The sequence below is a fragment of the Perca flavescens genome, chromosome 22 (assembly GCF_004354835.1).
Source record: "Perca flavescens isolate YP-PL-M2 chromosome 22, PFLA_1.0, whole genome shotgun sequence".
Taxonomy (NCBI): Eukaryota; Metazoa; Chordata; class Actinopteri; order Perciformes; family Percidae; genus Perca; species Perca flavescens.
In genome coordinates this window covers 14403363-14425277 of record NC_041352.1, presented here as the reverse complement: position 1 = coordinate 14425277, position 21915 = coordinate 14403363, and the positions used below count along the sequence as shown (strand labels likewise).

The window sequence follows — 21915 nt, the reverse complement described above, 5'->3', positions numbered from 1 at the left end:
TAAATGCTGTAGTTACTACTCTTAAAATAAATTTGTATTCTTCTGGTAAGCTAGAATTTAGCAGAGTGTGATTATGTTTTTTGTGTGTATTGGATCAAAATGTTCAACTTTTGTACCAGTCCACAAAAACTTGAGAATTTATACTAGTGTTTCTGAATGGCAAAATTATGCTGTGGTCCTGTTCAAAGCTGATTGATTGTACCAGGCACAATTGGCGAAAATGTAACAGACTGGCTTACGTTTCAATACACTGGCACTGCCAGTATGTGTTAATGAATGAGAAAGCCGGAGAAATATGGAGAAGCCTAACTTCAAACTTTCAGCATTGACGAGACTGATCCATAAATCTTCCCTTCACTTCAGTTTCACCCAGCAGCGTTGAGATTACATTTCTGATTACCCTAGCCAGAGCGTAGCAGAGCAGCTTTGGGGCGTTTTAAAAGGCAGCGCTGACTGCCAGCTCAGAAGAGAAGGGAGATCCTTTAAACAGTGTAGCTTCACTGTGCTACAAACAAGAGCATGAGCAGCTGCTGCAAATAATTAGGTTCTGGGGGGTAGCGGCTTGCCAAGACAAACGTTGTTCCAGTAGCAACTCTGCCATCCCTCTGTGTGTGTGTGTGTGTGTGTGTGTGTGTGTGTGTGTGTGTGTGTGTGTGTGTGTGTGTGTGTGTGTGTGTGTGTGTGTGTGTGTGTGTGTGTGTGTGTGTGTGTGTGTGTGTGTGTGTGTGTGTGTGTGTGTGTGTGTGTGTGTGTGTGTGTGTGTGTGTGTGTGTGTGTGTGTGTGTGTGCGCGCGCGCAATAAGGTGACTGAGTGTAAGGGAAGAGGTCGTATCTGTGGTCTTCATTATTTTTACAAATAACAAATGTTCTTTAAATGCCAGCCACAGTGAATCAGAGACTTTCCAGACATTTTGCGTGACTTCATACATGCCGACTGATGAACAAGGTCAAAGGCATTCATGGCAGGGCATTAAATATATCAATTTGTTCTAAAATGTGCTGAATTTCATTAAGATTCTACTATATGTGAGCAGAGGAGGCAGTCTTCAGCAAATATCTTAACTTTTTCCGTTCTTTTCCAAATCAAAAACCTGCCCGCTCTTGTCTCCAGATCAGCATCAGCATTTTATCTCAGCCGAGTCAGACTGTCATCATGCTGCATTTTACTTTCTCAACTTGACCCTACAATGACAGAAGTCACATTAATGAATCATTAAAGAGTTCCTCTGGGTTGCAGTAAAATGGAAATCCTTGCAGGGGACTGTACAAAGAACAGGAAGATACTCATGGCCTCTAAAAAATGAGTTTAGATGGTGTTGATATTGAGAAAAATGGCAGAACTGGATATGCATTATCCAATATTTCTTTTGATGAAATTGCACCTAATATGATACATTACTTGACAATTTAGTCAATACTCAGAATTTTTCAAAATCTTTGTTTTGGAAGACTAGAATGTCAGTTCCTCACATTTTTCATCTATGCAAAAAATATCCTGTATAACTGTAGTTTGTGTGTGTTCTCGTGTGTGCGAGCATGTTAAGAAAAGATTTCCTAAACCACGTTCTCCTCAGGCACTTGTTTATCTCGTCAGCTTAATGATAGTGTTTCTCATACTGGCCTGATTGCATAGTAGCGCTGGAGTAGATTGCACAGTCCTATCACTGCAAATGACCAGTATTTGAACAGTGAGCATTTGGCATGCTTTTATTTATGTGGGATCTAGAAAGGCTATCTTTAGATGAGTCAGACACTTTTTCTGTTTCTTTGTTGCCTGTACTGATCAAACATTTCCGCAGAGCTTCCATGCACTTACATACAGCCTTTACACAAGATTCGTCCTTGATTTGTGACGACATATCTCTAGGGAAATATGCAATACATATCTGGGTGCCCAAATTGACGCACTGCATAGATCTATTTTTGGGTGTTTGGGAGCACACAATAGCACCCCCAAGTGTTTGTTCAGCCTCTCATTTGAGCGGTAAAGGTCAGGTCATGCAGACATCACATTCAGCTCATCATTGGTAGGAATGCCTGATCATCCAACCTTCAATCTCGTGTATGCAAATGTTAAAGAAAGCAGCAAACCAGATGTATATTCCATGCTTTACTTTTTTGTGTCTGGCATTGTTCCGCATGTCTTTGTCTTGAGCCTCTGCCCTGATGACTAGTTAGAAAGAGAAGAGGTGTTTTGCAAAGTTCAGCTGTGCAACAGCCAGGAATGACCCCTGACCAGGTCCTTGTAATTTTGGCCTGGGAATGAATTGAGTGAGATTAGTCTTAGACTTTATAAATTAATGTGCAGTGCCAGTGAGTGAGAGAAAGAGGATTTCAATGCTTTTTTCGGTTATGTCCGGAACAGCTTTTGTTCAAATGTCACTGCACATAGATGCAGCATTGGCTTAAGAGGGAGAAAGAGAAAGCTGGGTCAAGAGAGACACAGAGGGGGAACTGGGACAAAGTAGAAGAGGCCAACATAAGAGAAAGGGAGGTGTGTGCGTGTGATAAAGAGGGGGAAAAAAGAAGTGGTTTGAAGTGGACAGATCTTCCAATGATCTTGTTGTGATCAGAGGCTGGATCTTACGCACACGTTCTTGGTTGTCACCCACACGTGCGCGAATTTGAAACACATGGACACAAACATAATCTTCTTGTGACACAGGAATGTACAAAAGAGAAACAGAAAAACGTGTGTATATACACACACACACACACACACACACACACACAATCCATAAGCTTACCCCCTTCTGTCCTCCACCCCCCAGAGGGCTGCACTGTCCCTGCTTTGTCATCTCTCTTGTCCATAATCCCCTCCCCAGGGAGAAGCAATCTGTTTTAGATTTGAAAGAGAAAAGGCCCTGCCTGTATCACGTACAATTAAGCAGCCGTCAGAATTCGTCGGCATAAGTTTGGAGGGAGAAGTGCTGCCACTGGGGGGTTGTCCCTTTCATCCACCGCTTTTCCAGAATGGAGATAATGGGGTGGGAGGGTTGGAGGGATGGGAATGGATGGGGGGGGGGCAGAAGGAATGAATACATATCCTCACCCCTCCATACCGCTCCACAGCTCGACTAATAGAAGCCAGCATGCGTTTGTTTCAGCTCTTCTGCTCCCTTTCTTTCTTTCTCCCCTGGAGCGGGCAAACACATTCAGCCTCTGCCAGCACTCCCCTCCTCTGCCCTTGTGTGTCTGTGTGTGCATGCAAACACTCATATATGTGTGGACTTAGCCATGTGCTACTGGTAGCCTCTGGTCCTGTTTGCCCTTACTGGAACAGCCCGACTTTGCCATGTGGATGCAGAATGGCTGGATATTTGAACAGTTGTAGTATTAAAGGTTGAGCAACTTTGTTTATACTGACAAGGTCCAGCATTGCATGACAGACATTATCTTCACCTTGCTTTCCTTGAGTTGCCTGTGGCAAGTTCAGCTGAGTTTGGCTTGTTTCTCTTGAACATGTTGGGATGATGCATTGACTGCATTCCTTCAACTCTGGCTCAAATGTAAAGGAATGGAAGCATTTGAAGGGGTAAGCTTCCTGTTTAATGCTTTCTAAGCTGATTAGTCTTTCAGTAGATATCGTATTTTAGATATTTTGTAATGCACTAAGATTTGGTATTTTAGCCAGGCAGGATAAAGTTAGTTAAATTACAAATGACGTTACTGCATCATGCGTTAGAAAGCTGCACACTGAGCCAAAGGCAATGGAAAGGAGTGCTCCCCTGTGTACAAATTACAGGTTACGCGTGTGTCTGTGTTCAAGTCTGACTGATTCTTACTCCGGCTGTTTCAGTGAATGACTAGTGCACACACACAGAGTATATGATATCCAAATGCACACATGCATATATGCCCACATGCATTGACACAGAGGGCAGTGCTGAACAGGCACAGGTGCAATCGGACAAATGTGTTTTTATGAGTGGTATCGTGTTAGTGTGTCACAGCCATGGAGAAGTTTGTTTATGGCATCCAGGGTCATGCAGGCTGGTTCTCATGGTCTATGTTTGTCTATGGTTCCCAGAGAATATGCCTACACATGTTCCACATTTTAGGGGTGTTTAGTTTCATGCGCCAGCAGGAGCACTGCACTAACTGGGGTTTGCTGACTGAGCTGCTACCACCTCACCCCGAGGAATCTTCCTCTTCTTTTTTTTAAATTGATTTAGTTTGTACTCGCATAATTAGGGGAATGGTTATTAAATGCAAATGCTCGTTCATATTTCATTTATTCACATCAACATTAGCCTGTACGGATGTACATTGCTTGGCTAAAGCCTGACATTCGACCAGTCTTTCACACGCTGGATGTCCCTCCCTTCTCCCTATCTCCACTATTGTAGCTTAGCGCCACCCAGATTACTTGTGATTGGTCTAAAGAAATACAAAAGAAGCCAGAGTGTTTTTGTTCTCTATCCCAGAATAGATAGGTGGTGTATCCAGACCATACTCCAGCGCTGACAAGCAGGTAGTCCTGAGAGGAGTATTATTAGTATTTGTAAGTTTAAATAATCCATTAGCTATTGTTTGATTGTTGCTAACTTCGCTTTATCTAAGCAGTTAGATGGTACCAGTGAATTTAGAATTAGGTACTATGTTTAAAAGAAAAAAGGTCTAAGGAACTCTTTTTGCAATAAAAAAATTTCGAAATCTAGTACATTAAAATAGAACTGTGCAGGAACCCACAAGTAGCGGCTTTGCAAGAAGAGTGCCTTGGATCTTTTGTCTTTTGTGTTTCCCTTCCAAAGAGCACCTTCATGATTTGTTTGTACTTCTGAGCACTTTTTTTCTTCTTGGGTACAATGTTTATTGGTTGAATTGTATACTGATAATCTTCACTGATAAAAGTGCTGCCAGACTTAATTTGTTTTTATTTCAGTTGTCTGCTTGTTTGAAATTGTCATAAATGTGATGTGTCAAGGCTTGCTTTTCCCAAAAGTCCAGTGCTTGTTTTGATTGAACCCAGGATCTTCTGTTTACGTATTCCTTTTTTTTTTTGTCGCTCAAACCAGCTCTGTCTGTATTATTGACAGTAACATAATTCTATTCAGAGATGGGAGGGGGGTAAAGCTCAATTTGCTATTTAAAACATGTATCTACCTTATATGAACTATCCTACCTAAGTCAAGTCAGCACCCTAATTTAGGAGACTGGTACTGTAAGTCACTCAGCAGTCCGAATTGATCTTTATTTTTGTAAACTGGTCCTGCGTCATAGTCTTGTTTTTGTCAACTAGTGATCAGTGCATATAGAAAGAGAAGCCCATGTCTTCATTTCCACGATATACAAGGAAGAGAATTCAAGTCACATTTCTCATGTCAGTTGTCAGTGAACATTACAGGCCTGTTGAATTTGGTAAACTGCCGAGCTTTAACAGAAAAACATCCTTCAGACTTGCATTTGCTCTCTCTCCCTCTCCCTCTCCCTCCCCCCCTCTCTCTCTCTCTCTCTCTCTCTCTCTCTCTCTCTCTCTCTCTCTCTCTCTCTCTCTCTCTCGTTCTTTCTCTGTGCCACCATGCTGCCGATTTCATGGAAATAAAAGTCAATCTCTTTATTTTTGACAATTACCTCATTGGAAACCCATTGAAGCAATTTGCCATAGCTCTCTTTTGTGGTAAAAGGAATAATTTATTTGAGGGTATATTTGACGGGTCAAAGAGACAAGAAAGCTACCCGTGTGTGAGCAATACGTTCTACTCTCTCTCGCACTGAGTTTCTCTGTAGCGCTCGCAGCCTGATGGAGTGTTTCTGATGGGAGTGTGGGTTTTGACAAGAAAGTGGCTGGAGGAATATAAATGCGCCATATTTTATTCATCTGAGGTTGTCTATCGCTAATGGTTTCCATTCATGGCTTAGAATAGATTTAACAAGAAAGTGCTTGCTCGAGACTCATATCATATAACTGTGGCTGCTGATCCTGTAATTGTGATTCCATGTTTTCATATCACACTATAAATCAGAGGAGTGATTTTCCTTTAGTTCACTCTCTCCTCCCTAATCCTTTTCTATCACCCTTTTCCTCAGCCTATTGAATGGTAAATCTGTTTTTCCACTCGTAAAATTGAACCTCACTTGAAAAGCAAGCCTTCGGCAAGAACGATGTCTTTGGAAAAGAATAGAAAAACATTAGGGATTGTATATTTGAATGTGCATTTTTATTATATTGATATCATATTGTGTATATATAATATAAGAAAAGCAAATGTATGCAATACTGTTGCCCACTCATTTTGAACAGTGGTGGCAGCAATTGGCCTCTTAGTTTCCAAAATTTCCATCAGGGCCTTGAACATAATGACAATGAGTGTATCCGAGTGATACCAGTCCATTGACCAAATCTATCAGTGTTACCTACATGACTTTTGCCTAGATGTACATACCTCAATAAAGGGTGTCCATAGTTAAGGGTATGAACACTTAGATACACACCACCTTCAGGAGAGGAACACACATGCACACATGCGCGCACACACACACACACACACACACACACGCACACGCACACACATACATAAATAAATACAGGCAGCTTTCCCCATTTCTGAAATGACCTTGTGTGTTTTTTAATCATTTCCCTCTCAGGGTTCTCAAAACTCCTTCATGATTTCCAACAGACCACCTGGTGGCCTGCAAGCCATTCCCACTTTGAAGTCTTTTGGACCAGGATTCATTTAATTATACATTAAGATGCATCCATAATATTGATGGGGTGGCCTGGCAGCCTTGGCACAACAAAGGGTCTCTTACCAGGTCCGAGAGAAACGAGGGGTTTAACTAATAGCCGTGAATGCACTCGCTCCAGGTTCACATTTCACTGAATTGAGGCCATTCTTCTTCATTAAAGTGGCCTGCGTTGTACCCCAAACACGCCGCATACCACTGGATGGGAATAATTTCTCACTATAACATCTGAAGTTTTGTAGTTGTGACATGGACGAAACAAAGATTCTGAATGTGCCTGTCAAGGTTATAAGTTGTGAAGCCATAAACATGTTGGAACAAGGAGCCAGTGATCTCTCCTCACTGCCTGGCACTTGGTTTTCTCACTGGAATTTTGTCATAGATCCTACACCAATTTGGGCAGTTTGGTCAAACAAATCAGTGAAGTTAAGAGTCTTAAAACACCATGGTCTGAGTATTTTCCCAGTGCATACCCACAAGTGAGTGCACCGGGACAGAGCTCTCCTTCAGTCAGCTCAGTGTGGCTGACGGCCGGCTTGGTGGGTACAATGTGCTGCCCTTGGCCTGCTGGGCACAGCGAGCCCTGACACAGGCCCTCCTCAGTGTAAAAGACCCTCGTCAGTCCTCATGGCAGCATCCTACCCGAATTCCCTCGGATTACAGAAATATTTGGACAAACCTTAATCTAAGGCCTCGCAATAATTATTTTTTCCCCTCTGAAATGGAGAGGGAGCAATCAGTCTGCACTGAAAAATGTCACTGGTCTGAAGCAAACATCAAGAGATGTAACATTGTTGTTCTCCATCTTTATTCATTCTAGTTTTTCTCTCAGATCAGTTCACAACTAAACATGTATGATACCTCTACTCTCATTTTATTTTCCACTTTACAAAGTTCTCTCATGGTAGACGTTTGAGTGGAGTTCCCGCACAAAGTTGTGACTGTATGGAGCCTATAGTTCCAGAATGGCCTACAGAATTCAAACTATGCCATCAGACTTTAATTCCCCTCTCTTTGCCATTGTTCCTCTGTGACTTGGCTGCCTTACAGATGGACTGGGCAAATAGAGAGCGAGCGAGAGAGAGAATGGACAGGAATAAGGGGATTTGAGGTGCTTTGAAATGGCCATTGTCCTTAATAGTTGGGCCCTTTTATGAATGACTGATTTACTTTTGTGGGGCATGGCATATGGTTTGGGTTTGACTTGCATCTTGTTTTGGGAAGGTGAACCCCCTCACCTCTAAACTTTCCATGTTACCTTGAACAAAAGTTAAAGTCTGTCAGCAGATGCACATTAGTGGACAAATATGCAGCTTTAATAGACACATGGATTTATTGCTGTCATTCAGTGTGTTTCTTGCGGAAGAATTCCCTTATGCGTCTTCTTAGTGCGTCTGCTGTTTTTCAGTCACAGCTGATAAATACATAGACTGCCACTGCTGACTGAACAGAACCTAAGCCAGATGCAGCCTGTTTGCCATTGCAGAAATGAATACACAGGCCAATCACAACCAGGCTTTTACAATACTTTTGTTACCTTCATACCTCTGTACTGAGCCCCCCTCCACTCCACCAATTTTTCTTCCCTCAAAGTTTCCCCTCTTCACCCCTGTGTGTGGGTAGCCTCAGGTTGCTGAGGTGAGGTTAAACAAGCCACCATCAAAGCCATATTACCACTTGGGTCAGATGAGGGTCAGGGTGCAGCAGGGTGTGTGGTTTGAGGCCTCTAACTGGAGGGCACAACTGCCAACCAGCCAAATAGTACTGCCCTGGATGGTTACACAAGCAGCAACTCTATTATGTTCAGCTTTACCCAGTGCACAAAGCACAGCTGTCTGTGCAGCCATACCGAATCACTGAGCAATGCTGCCTGTGCCAAAGGAGAGTAAGTGAAAGAGCTGTTTTCTGCAGTTAATGTAGGGAAAAAAACTGTCATGAAAGTAAAGATTAGTAGGGTGTTGAGGTGTGCTAAAAGTCCCTAGTGTTGATGGCCATTAATCTGAAAATTGCACATCTTTTATGTATTTGGCAGCTGTGTGTCTGAAAAACTCCAGAGTGGCTTTTTTGTTCCAGTCCTTTGATCCCCCTGGGCATTTTACGTTCCTCCCCAATATCCCCCAGCTTAACCATGAAGAGTACAGTAAAGGCTCATTTAAAAGGTCATTAGTGCTAATCCTCCAAAACAATGAGGAAGAAGAAACAATGTGCTCCCTAGTCCTCTGACTGTGTCCAGGAATAAAGACCTCTTGTCTGTTCTACAGATGTATAGAAGAAGCCTGTTCTACTTATATCACGCTCTATCACGCTATCATCTAGCGGCTACATGATATAAATAAATGACTCATTCAAAATGAAGGGTTTGTGAAAATGACATAAAACACTATTCTCACAGAGGGTCTCAAGGGGTTCATGAAATTGGCAATATGCATTTCAACTCCGATGCTTGAGGCAAGTACGTAAGAAGCAATAGCAATAACAGAGGAGAGTTTCAGAAGCCAACTTTCAGATTTTAGCATATTTACATATTGTTTCTTGTATTAACAGTGTATAAGCTGCCTTTTCGGTTTGATACATCCAGCAATGTTAAGAGCTGGATGTACTAGGTACCTTTCCTGCTCCTTTTATCCCTGAGGGCCAGAACTCTGGACCTCTGAACACTTTTTAAGGCGTCTGTACAAAACAAACACTCAGAAGTGACTGTGTTTGAACTCACTGATCTAATTTGGTTTATGCAGTTAATCCTGATAACCAGCAAAGATTAAAGCGGTATTTATACTGTTCAATCTGGACAATTTAAGTACTTTCCAACTTTCAAATCTGGAGCGGATATAGTTTGTAATATACATATAAATGGAATAGTAGAAGTATTTACCATAAATAATGCTTTGTGCAGTTATTTTTGTCTCCCTTAAATGTAGCAAAGATGATTGTTCGAGACAGAAATTGCTGTGCCACTTCTGAGTGTACTTCCTCAGAGTGGACAAACTGTTTTTGGTGCATATATTAGTATAAGGAAAAATGTCTGCTAAATATCTGAATTGTAAGTAAAGTTACTTTTCTAGTTTTCCTTCATGTGAACAGGATACTGCCATAGGTCTTAATACAGCCAGCTATGGCTGCACAATATGATCTGAAATCAAAATCACGATTAATTGCACATTTTACCTCGATGCTGATGAATGAATTTTTTTTGTCATTCCTTTTTTGTGTGCTCATAGTTCATTGGCAAGTTTATACTGTAAATAGGCTCAAATATTGAAGGTGAGATATTTTTTCTAATTCAAAAGTGCTTATTTTTGTTATTTTAAAATAATTGAAGGAAACACAAAGCAGGAACTATTATGGGTATTTATTGAAAATGTATAAAATTGAAATTAAAGTACACATTGCTTGAAATGAAAATGTCTTGTGAAAAAAGTCACATTTTAGTTTTATTGTCATGGAATAAATATAATATAATACGATAACAGCTTCACAATTTTGATGTTGATACATTTTCGATTAATCGTCCAGCCCTACAGCCAGCCAACTGCCATCAATCTACCTCTGCTCCACTCCACAGCTGCTAATCTCGACACCCTCGTCTTGTCACTTAGCTGGACATTTCGAAGTTCCAAGTTCCATACGTCATATTAACATGAAAAAGTCAAGTTACTGGGGTTGCCACATTAATAAATAATTGTGGTGTTTTCTTTGATTAGGGGTGACTTTGAGATGCACAGCTGTCAAATGATCCAGGGATACATTGGCATACACAGAGCTGCTAGAAATCTTTCTGGTCAAAAGTGAACTTGAGATGACCTCGTGAGGAAAGTAGATCAGGTGAAATTGAGTTTGGATGAGCGGTAGCCCAAACGACAAGTGGATGTCTGCTCTCGTTTGTGGCAGCAGCAGTAGTGTCGTTTTGCCTGCGTAACTTTGGCCCACATCCCATTGGTTGTTATGTGCTTAATTTTATTAACCCTGCCTTCTCAGTCGCTTCAGACAGTGTAGCTATTGATACCACTATAGCTAACCACATCAGCACCACAAGGTTTGTATCAGATTCCACAATGAACCTTCTTGTCTGTATTCTCACTTCTCTGAGTCGCATGTAGAGAGGCTATTGCTGGGAACCATTGGCATGTAAAATTGAATTTGCGCTGGGTGCTAACATTACACTAGTTGGCTGACTGGTTTACAGTTGATTTCAGGTTTTCTACAGCTCAACAGAAATAGAGACTTGAGATTCGGACTGCGTCTATTGTTTCTGGGAAGCTTTCCAATTTATGTAGGAGGACTTGGACCGTTACAGCAGGAGAATGTGTTTTTGTGGGGAGAAAGCCTTGTGTGTGAGTGGCTTATGAGTTTCTGCGTGTCACCATATGTCTGTACAGTAGTTTGTGTTGTGTGTGTAATTCACTGTGAGGTTCTGTTCACTCTGCCACCCTGTGCTGGTGGGGTGTTTGTCCAAACGGCGCCAATGTTTGCTCAGGGCTGTCACGATGACTGAGCTGGCTGGCCTGGACACTACCTGTCTGAAACGCAGGACAGACCAAAGTGCCCTTAAAGCCCCATCTGAAGCTCTGTTTATTACAGGCCACATCTGAGTAGAGGAAAAACAGATAAACAATGTAGTGCAAGAAAAAAAACATAACTCGCCTATATAATTTTTAGTGGTGTTATTTTATGTAAGGCCATCTGTTTGGCACATCAATGAGAGCAAGTGTTTGTGGATGTGGGCTTTTTCTAAAGAGAAATAAAGCCACATATCAATATATACAAAAATAATTTGCATTTCACCCTTTTAAAATGTTGATACACGACCTTCCATTATCAGTCAGACACCATAAATTTTTTTTTAGGCTATAGGTTTCTACTCTTTGCCAATTGAGACTGGCCCTTCTGTGGAAATAGGGATAAAGCCCCTGACTCACCAACCCGACGGCAGAAAAGGCAGTTGGACTGATCAGTCGGCTCCCCGAGGTCCAAAAAGTGCCTCAGAACACACCGAAGCGACGCCGACTTGAGAGTACGCTGTGCGCGAGACGTAACACGTCTCCATAACAGCAGGCGGCGCTAATCTGTACTGTCGCCCAAAAAATTAAAACCGGCAGCTGATTGGACGAACGCGTCACGTGGGTCTGGCTACTCCCGGATTTTTCAACCGGGCATAATGGCGGCTTCGTTCGGAATACAATCTCATATTTTACAAGGAGAGTTCACCGAAACGTGTTTCTGAAAACATTTTAAGTGAGAAATGAAATAGGCCGTGCAGTTGCTGAATCGGTCTTCATTTCAGATCGACAAAGGTCAGTTTAAAAGATTTTCGTCAGATTTTGAGAGGCTCAGCCATGCTCATCCCGCTCATCATTTCCGGGTTAGCACTCCACCAATCAGATTGGTCATTGAGTCCGACTGCCCGCCCTCCGACCCAGCAAGTCAGGTCGGCCAAAATGAAGGCCGACCGTTCCTCCGACGGACGACGGCACAGAACACACCGAACAAACTAGAGTCACTGAACTTGCTAGACTGTGTGTGTGTGTGTGTGTGTATGTATGTATCTATATATATATATATATATATATATATATATATATATATATATATATATATAGGGCTGTCAATCGATAAAAAAAAAAAAAAACTAATTAATTGAGACTGAAGCTTATAATAATGGATATTTAAATGCTAAATCACTTAACTTTGCAAATATGAAGAAAAAAACAAACAAGGAAAGGTTCTGCTAAGTTCTGAATGTTTAATATCTTTCAGAACAACAGCAGCAACAATTTGGCTTATTTAGTCCTGCTGAAGGCTGCTGGAAACGGCTAGAAACTGTCTGACTTGAGAGCAGATTTTTGTCACCGTCCCCGGCTGCTGTCGCCTGCTCTCGTCTACTTTACAGGCGAGGCGCAGTTCATCTCCAACGAGCCTATGTTCAGTCGCCGGCAGGGCAGTCGGGACTCACCCGGAAATGGCAAGCAGGATGAGGTGACTAGAGTCTCTCAAAATCTGACGAAAATCTTCTAAACTGACCTTTGTTGAGCTGAAATGAAGACCGATTCAGCAACTGCACGGCCTATTTCTCGCTTAAAATGTTTTCAGAAACATGTTTCAGTGAACTATTTTAGTACAATATGAGATCGTATTCTGAACGGCCGCCATGACAGTCTGGCTTTGGATTTCCGGAGAAAACAAACCCATGTGACGCGTTCGTCCAATCAGCTGCCGGTTTTCATTACTTGGGCAACAATACAGAGTAGCGCCGCCTGCTGTTATGGAGGCGTATTACGTTTCTCAGCCGCCACATGAAGTAAACCAACACAGCTGCGTTAATTTCGTTAATTTTTTTTAACAAGTTAAATATTAAAAAATCAACGCGTTAATTTTGACAGCCTTAATATATATATATTAATATATATTATTTATTTATTTGGGGATAGCTCAGGCTCAGAACTATTATTCATTTTCCACTGGTCCCTGCCATTTAGGCAAAGGATATGCACTTTTTCTGACCAGCCATGACATTGTAAGTGAGCAAGAGGTTGCAAAGTGCTATGATGACTCAGTGGTAATCTGTGATTGGTGACAGTGGCACTGGGGTTAATGTAGCGGAACCCTCTCTCCGCCTCCTGTGCCCCCTAACCCCCTCCCCCCCTAGTGTGGTCCCATCCTCCGCACCGACCCTCTGTCACGCTTGACTCACGAGGGGGTGACTTTTGAGTGACAGGTGGAAGGTGGACTGTGATTGGCTGACACAGGAGAGTGGATGTGGGTGTTTGAATGCAGTTAGCCAATGGCGCGGTCTCAGCACAGTTGGCCAAACAACAGCTCTCCAGTAGAGAGAATTTCTGTGTGTGAGTGTGTTATCTGACACAGAAGGAGAGCGTGAAAAACTACTTGGATAATATGAGAAAAGGCCAGACAAAATTAGATTTACGGGATTCTCTGAGGTGAGATCTGTGTTTCTAGATCTCTTCTGTTTAAAAAGTTTTCATGGGTTGCTGTGATCAAGTTATGTTTTCACTTAAGGTCAGGAGAGTTGATGTTGAGGGATTTTGTTTACAAGGGGGAGAGTATTGACGGGGTTAAAGTCAGCACGCAACTTTTGTTGGAACTGATGGGTAAGTTTTCCTTGGTGGACCATCAAGGGCTAAAGCATGAAATTATCTTTTTTGGCTTCTCTGTTTATGGATAAACTGTTGTGTTTGAGTATGATTTATGAGCAGATGCACACAATTTCTCTAAAGCAAATATGCTTAAATGTTCCAAGAGGAAATCTAGGCTTTTCACTGACTGTCTCTCTGAGAATATAATGAAATTCTTTATTCTACTACTTTAAAATTGTCCACTTTATTTCTCTTCTTTCCTTGTGTCCCTTGTAATGTCTCCATGTGTTTTTCTCCTTCTGTCTCTCTATAGTCAACCACGGCTGCGAGAGCTGCACGGGTGTGAGTGAGTGGCCTGGCTGGACCTTATCCCATTCCCTTCATCTTTCCATTAATCCTCCCATCTATCCACCCCGTCTCCTGTCGTCTCGGGCACCATGCTGATGCAGTGGCTGGCTTGGTTGGCCCTGCTGTCTCTGGACTGGGCTCCAGGCAGCTGGGCTTTCACCACCACCAGGGCTCAGGGCCTGAGGGGTCGCATCCAGAGAGACCGCAGAAACATCCGGCCCAACATTATCCTCATCATAACTGACGACCAGGATGTTGAGTTAGGTAAGGTTGGCACACTTTCTGGCCTTTCTGGGTTTGTTTGGGCCCTCTTCACTTTTTATTTGGGTCCTATTTTGCCTTACTTGAAAAAATCTTTTTGTTCCTGTGATTTTTCCTTTTCTTTCCCTGTCTTAATCAATTTCTTTGTCTTTGTGGGCATTTGCATCACGATTAATGTGGTCTTTCTCCACACATGAAATATTAAATAGAGGCCATAAGCCAGAGCAGAATGGCCATCTGGCCTATTAACTGCTGAATTATAATTTTTTGCCACTCAGTAAGAAAAGGTAAAGTGATTCAATTAGACTGAACTGTGTTTATCTATATTCTTTGTTGGAAAAAAAAAGTAGTTGTCATAAAAAAATTAAAAAAAATTAAAACATTTGTCATGTGTATTGACACAATCTGTTTTTTGTCATAGTATTAACAATGCATGTCAGAAAATGAAGACTTGAGTGATGCTATAGCATTCAATCAGCACTGACCGCCATACCTTGTCCTCCAGGTTCTCTTCAGGTAATGAATAAAACCCGTAAGATCATGGAAGATGGAGGCACAACTTTCACCAATGCCTTCGTCTCCACACCGATGTGCTGCCCGTCACGGTCCTCCATGTTGACGGGCAAGTACGTCCACAACCACAACACCTACACCAATAATGAGAACTGCTCCTCTCCTTCCTGGCAAGTTCAGCACGAGCCACGCTCATTCGCCGTCTACCTCAACAACACTGGCTACAGGACAGGTTGGTTAACTATGACATTCACATATATGGTCACCTATCTATATACAATAATCAGCATTAAGGGCCTGCTGTATCTCCACCAAAGACCTCTAAATCTAATAAAAATTGTTAACTGACCAACAGTCTATCTATTTATGTTTGTTGTATCATTTGAGAAAGGGGCTGGTAAAATAAGATTTTTGTTTTCATCCAGCTCCATTCCGATATTGATATGTAATGTGATATAGCAAATAATTTATGATTTGATTATAAAATTTGTCTGTTTCCATGAGCGGAAAGAAAAACAATGTGAAGTGAAGTAAATGCAGTTCTGGTGATGTTTGTTTGAAGTAGCATTTCTTAGGTTCTGATTGGGTACCATCTCACTTTTTGCCAATACACTGTCAATCATCATCAGCTCAAATGTCCTCCTGGGACCTATATTCATGTTAGTCAATGCTAATCTTTACAGTAAGCTAGACTCCACCGCCCTGCCTGGCTGTCTGCTATGAGAAATGCAAACATGGTGAGCGTGCCAGGTCGCTGTCGTGTCCCATCAGACAGTGTCTGTGTGAGTGATGGGCAGGCGTTAGACTGGGCAGCTCAGTGGGGTCCTGTGGGCTGTAGCACGGCCTGCGGTTTTAGAGCTGATGCGTTAGTCTGCAATTAGCCTTCTCTCGGACAGGCTGGCTCCCTGCCCAGCCTATCCGAGAATGCTGTACAGTAAAGCCAGAGAAGAATAGACAAGCAAAAAGTTATGAGACACACACACACACACACACACACACACACACACACACACACACACACACACAAAGATAAAGTCAAACAATCAAAGCAGAATTGCAGGCATAGACAAGCAAAGTTAACATGCATTTCTAGCCTAACAATCCATATTAAAAGAAACCTTCCCTTTTCTCTTCTTCTCTTTTGCAGGCTTCTTCGGCAAGTACCTCAATGAGTACAATGGCAGCTACATCCCGCCTGGGTGGCGCGAATGGGTTGGATTGATCAAAAATTCCCGCTTCTATAATTACACTGTCTGTCGGAATGGTTACAAGGAGAAACATGGTGCTGATTATGCCAAGGTATGTGTTGCGTTCATTTCTTAAAAGGGACCATGAACTCAATCACTCATTGGTTTCCCTTTATGACCTAATATAAAGACTTCACCTGACAAATAGCAGGTTCCACTCCACTTATAAAAACAGACAGCAAAGCACTTCACTTATCACGGTGTTGTGATCTAGGCTGGCAAGAATTCTCATTCGAGAATTAAAGGGAATGACTTGAGGTGGAGTCTCCATTTCTGCAGCATCCCTTTATTATGACTCTCCTTACCTCAACAGTTAGACACTGTAAAACTGAACCGTATAACAAGCCTGTGATAAATACCACCCTGCATTTGTTTTTCTCTCTCTCTGCATTCTCTCTACTTTTTGTCTCACTATGAATGAAGTTTTGCAGAATGATTTTCTGCTATAACACCACAATAAAAAACTGTCAGACTCCGGAGATGAACACTGTGGTTACACTGTCTTTTTGTAGCGCTGGATGGCATCGGTCATCAATCTTCCCCAAATGTTTTTGTAAGAGCTGTCAGTTTGTTTTCGCAGCTCCATGCCAATATCTTTCCAGGCAGCGTAGTCCTGGGTACATGAGGAATCCACGAGGTGGGTTTATAGTTTGGATACAAGTCAAATTTCAAGATGGTCTGCCCAAAAGATGGGCAAACAAATGTTTGTATTGCTATTTCTCGGCCAACTTGGACTGAGGTGTAAAGTTACCCACAAGCTGAGGCCAAGGTGTTTACATGACATGTGCTTGGTCAGCAGATTGTGGTTTAAAACCAAATGGACACACTATTTGCTATTTACTGTCATTAACCATTAACCTGCTACCACCAGGACAACCACAACTCCTCTTTTTAGATTCACACAGGGTGAGAAGGTCATGGTATTCCTCATAGAGTGCAGCTGGCACACAAAGTCATTGTGATTAGATGAGGCCCTTGCCCAGTGATTTCATTCAATTAGGTCCCATTTTATTTTTCCATCTGTAGGAGGATGAGTTCATTGAGGTTAAGGCCTTTGCTTGAGATTTAGTTGGAGAATATGATCCATACACTTTTTTTCCCTCAAATTCCATGACGCAAGACAATGGTCATAAAGGCATAAAGCAGCCTGCGTTGCAAGCCAGATGTGATATGTTGGTGTCATCACTTCTAACAGAAACTCTGATCAGAGATCCAGCAGCTTATAATTAACTGACTCCTCAGGAACAAATTCTTCAGGAACATTCTGCTACATTGACAGTAAAACTGTGTAAGTTGTTCTAAAACTTGAAATGTCATAATTCAAATGGGTGAATGTTATTAGGGAAATTACACCATGTGTGAATGAGTGTGTGACTGCCACTTATGTAATACTAAATCATCTCCAAACGGTTCTGGGGAAAGTGATACTCTCTCCTCCCTTACCATTTTAGAGCTGTTGGCCAAGCATTAACCATGACACTGTTGCTTCCTTTCGACCTGCCGGAGCCCTTAGCAGCAGTGGCTCAGGTTTTGGAGAGCTGGCAACACATAGGAAACAAGTATGGCAATGCCTCGCCATGTGCACACAATCACCAGCTTCCATGGGCATGTGTAGCCGCCAGGCCGTTAAAGCTGGCCTAGCTATAAAGCCCATTAATAGAGACAGGATGAATCAGCCAAACCCACTTCTGACATTTCAGGAAAATCACCCTTTACCCTTTCATTCTGAACCTGGCACTCCCTTCTGCATGTGGTATGCCAGACAACAACTGCAGCATGCCAAAACTGCAGGTAGAATGGTTAATCTGTTGGAAACTTGGCAAATGCCATTGTGATTTTAGTTCAGGGTGTGACCTACTGTACATTTAAACAGACAAACTCCACCATGCCTGGAATAAAGGTTTTGATAAAATGTCAGTACTGTGGGAGTCTCTTTACAGTAGGTTACAGTTTCATTCATTCAGTTGGCCTCCCATTTCACTAAAATTTGAAAAACAGAGCAATGGGAGTCTTAGGGCCTCCATGTCTTTCCTATCTCCTGTATACAACTCATTACTCATACCAGCTCATTTCCCAAGTAATGCCTGAGGGTTATATCTGTTGAGGTTATTGTGTCTGATTTGTGTGTTGCATTATGTCACAGAGTGAATCAGTGACGAGAAAAGAAAACTAATGTAAAGAGTGAGGGGATAAAATAAAATGAAGCTAAATAGGAGAGGAGGAAGCTAAATGAGAAAGAGAATGGATAGCCTGGAGAGGAGGAGAGGGTGGGAGCTGTCATAACAACATACCATTTGAGAGTGCCAGGCTCCTCTCACCATCAAGTGGTGTCACATTCAATAGTGCAGAGATTCACTGATGAGGCAACAGCCCATATACTGTATACACATACACATGGACTCAAGCACACACTCGCATTTACACACAGGCATGCTGCCAGCTGTTGACTCGACAGATTGGTAGTGTAGTGCACTCAATGGCCCCAGTTCATTTTCCCACTGGCCCCTGTTCATTTATTTGAAAATGAGTGGATGAGGGGAAACCAACATGTCATGTTGATTGGACTGCAAATTAATTTTTATCAAAGCTTGTGTTGTTTTGCATTTTTCCCCCAGTTCTACCTTTCCTTTTTTTTTTGCCTTCTTTAGATGGCATTTTAGCCCTGCAGTGCCTAACGATTCCTATTTATTCACTCTTTTCCAGGATTATTTCACAGATCTGATCACCAACGACAGCATCAACTTTTTCCGCATGTCCAAGCGCATGTACCCTCACCGCCCTGTGATGATGGTCATCAGTCACGCTGCTCCTCATGGCCCAGAAGACTCAGCTCCACAGTACGCTGAGCACTTCCCAAATGCTTCGCAGCACATGTAAGTTACATTCAGACTCACAATACCACACAGGCTAAAACACATACAGGGTTCCTACATAGGACTTTTAACCCTGTGAAATAATGAAAAATTAATGTTCAGGGCCCATATTTACAGATTATATACACAGACATTCTGGCAGCTTTCATCTACTGCTTTATGGACTTTTTCTCGTTGACTTCCAATTTGAGTTTTTATGATTTGGTGTACATAACATTATTACAGTACTCACGCCCCTCAATCCCCACTGATGACAGGTTGCTTAGAAGCTGCTATGGCTGATGACTTGGCAAGCGTGAAATCAAAATGATTTATCATCCAAGAATAGCTGGGGCACATACCATGAAGAAGATCGGGGATGGCTTTTTTAAGGAGCACAGTGCTCATGCCAAGCCCACACTGGCCTCCCACAACTCTCATTACTGAGTTGAGGCAGCGTTGCAATACTCTGGGGTCTTTCCATGGCAACATGCCCTGCCATCACTTGGTGGGCCCTCCAACAGGCTCCCAGGATGCACTACTACACTAGGTGGGGGAGAGGGATGGTGTTTTAGAAAAGTAGATGTAAGTTTCAAGACTGCCATTTCTGCTCAAATTTCTTTTTTTTTCTTTGTTTCCCAGCGCTTTCAGTGTTTTCCACTTCCTTCCTCTCACTTTCTATCCCACTTAACATTCCCCTCTGTCTGTTTGCTCTACTTCTCTATTGCTTTATCTGTATGTCTCTGTTTCTGTCTGTCTCTCTATTTATCTCTCCCGCTGTGTCTTGTCTTGTTTTCTCATCCCTTGCCACCCCTGCCTCCCCTCATGTGAAATTTGCAAAGGACTTCCTGATCCTGTCCATATCCATCAGTATTTTCTCCCTGCAGCTCTTGGGATGGGAGGAATGCATTGTGTGCTTTGGAACACCCTTTGTGACATTATTAATTTATTTTTAGCTCAAGCCTCTGGGCCAACTGGGGCCTGGGGGTGACTAAAGGTGTTGCCCCAGTGATTGTGTGTAGGTGCAGTGTGTGCGGAATTTGTGTTGTGGTTACTGCAGCAGCACAGGTGGTTGGTATGGGTAGGTGTTTGTTTTGATGTTTGTTGACTACACACTTCCATAACAGATATGGAAAAACCCCTTTTTTTCCACTGGCAGATGATGTGGAGCAAATTCCTTTATATATATATATGATTTTGTTTTGACACTGTTCTAGTTTGAGTTTGAATCGGTTCAATGAGCTTTGGTAATTCTCTACAAGAGCCAGTAAGTCCCTGGTAAGGTCATCCACTAATGGAAAGATATGACATGAAACTTGTCTGGTCTGCCACTTTCTATCTTTGCAGCAGATGCCGTGTACCTCTAATCCGTAATACATAGAGTTGGGAAGAGACTGCGTGGCAGTAAAGGAGGAGCCGCCTCATAAATCAAAGGAGTGTGCATGTACTTTTGACAGCAACAATAGCAGGGGAGGGTTTGATGTTAATGTCATTAACATTCCTCACTGAAGGTGTTTTTACCCTGTCTCTTAGATGTAAGCCAAGCTCTTGACTTATTTTAAACAGTATAGATATGGTGCAGTTACTCATTGGCACGTCTCTTTGTAGCAGGGAGTGAATGGAAGTTATTCTGATCGTAGCTCAACAAGTTGTTTTAGGGAATGTCACTAATCCTCATGCGGGATGTGTCTATGTTAAGTTTTGTAAGGTCAGGAGGCATTCTGAGGTGAACAGCAGCAGGCCCTGGGTTGCTGTAATCCAGGGCTAATACCACAAAACACCAACCTATATGTGACAGGTGGCAGGTGTGACCTCTCCTATGGACTGGCTTCGTTTCACTGACCTCTGCATTCCAGGTTCCCTTGTGCCCAGGGCCCCATACCTTGGTGGCCCATTGCCCAGAGACAGGTCCCTTTTGTGGGGCTTATTAGACCGCCTGGCTAGGTGGGTGAAGAGTTCACCCTCCTCACAAAGCAAGCCTGAGGAGACGAGGGCAGAAGGCAGCTCACTCAATCAGAGCAAAGCAGCTCCCAGCAGGTCTTCATTAAGTATCTAAGTCTTGATACTTTGTCCAGCGGCTGCTTATTCAGGGGTGGAACCTGTTCGTTTATAGTATGCTTTAGGAGTTAATTGCTTAAAGTAGAAGGGAAATTATTTGTTATTGTCACCATTATATGCCAACACTACAGACATACAAATATGACTATAAAATCTGGTACTAACTACATATGCTTTCAGTATATTATTTATATCATGCAGAGAATTTGCACACAAAGTCAACTTCTTAGTCTACTGTTTATCTCCCTTCTTAATTAGCTGTAAAGCTAATACCGCGGACAGGTGAACAGCTTCTCTCAGCTATAACTCCACAAACAAGACTTCTTCTCCCTCCCTCTTGCTCTTCATCCACTTGTGTTATTCTCTACTTTAAATGACCATGACTTATTGAGTTTTTGGTCCAGAAGTTGTTGCAAACTTGACTTTGGGGCCTATTATTTTCTTAAGCATGTGCCAACCCTCAAATGACTTGTCTGTGCCAAGAGTGCAGTGGAGCTGGGAGACTCTCGTTTCTGTGTGAGGGGAGAGATGATTCGGAGAGAGGTGTGGAAAAACAGCTAAGGTGCTGGCTGCATAGTATTAAGACATTTCCTTCAACAAACAGAGCCACAATTGATGCGTGTCAAATGGACTGGGCAACTGCAGCAGCTGTTACTGAGCAGTGGTTTGTGAAAAGTAGCAGACAGGTGTTTTTTGGCATCTTAAATGGGGTCTTCATAGCTGTTACGTGCTCTGATAACTCTCAACTCACCAAAAGATGTTCTTACTTTTATGCAACTTTATCAGGCACACAGTATACATCTATCTCCTATCGATCCTAAATAAAGGCAGTTTTTTTCACATGCCTCTCTCTCCCTC

At 42.4% G+C, this 21915-nt stretch overlaps 1 protein-coding gene across 11 annotated transcripts in view; it reads left to right on the top strand.

Annotated features, from left to right (window-relative positions):
• The window catches only part of sulf1 (sulfatase 1), a 90068-nt gene that overhangs the window by 52559 nt on the left and 15594 nt on the right, over positions 1 to 21915 (top strand). For all 11 annotated transcript variants that reach the window (XM_028569123.1, XM_028569128.1, XM_028569125.1 and 8 more), the window contains 4 exons: positions 14092 to 14390; positions 14893 to 15132; positions 16048 to 16199; positions 18851 to 19020. In XM_028569123.1, the coding sequence (XP_028424924.1) occupies positions 14216 to 14390; positions 14893 to 15132; positions 16048 to 16199; positions 18851 to 19020 (737 nt within the window). In that variant the 5' untranslated portion in view covers positions 14092 to 14215. The remainder of the gene's footprint in view (positions 1 to 14091; positions 14391 to 14892; positions 15133 to 16047; positions 16200 to 18850; positions 19021 to 21915) is intronic.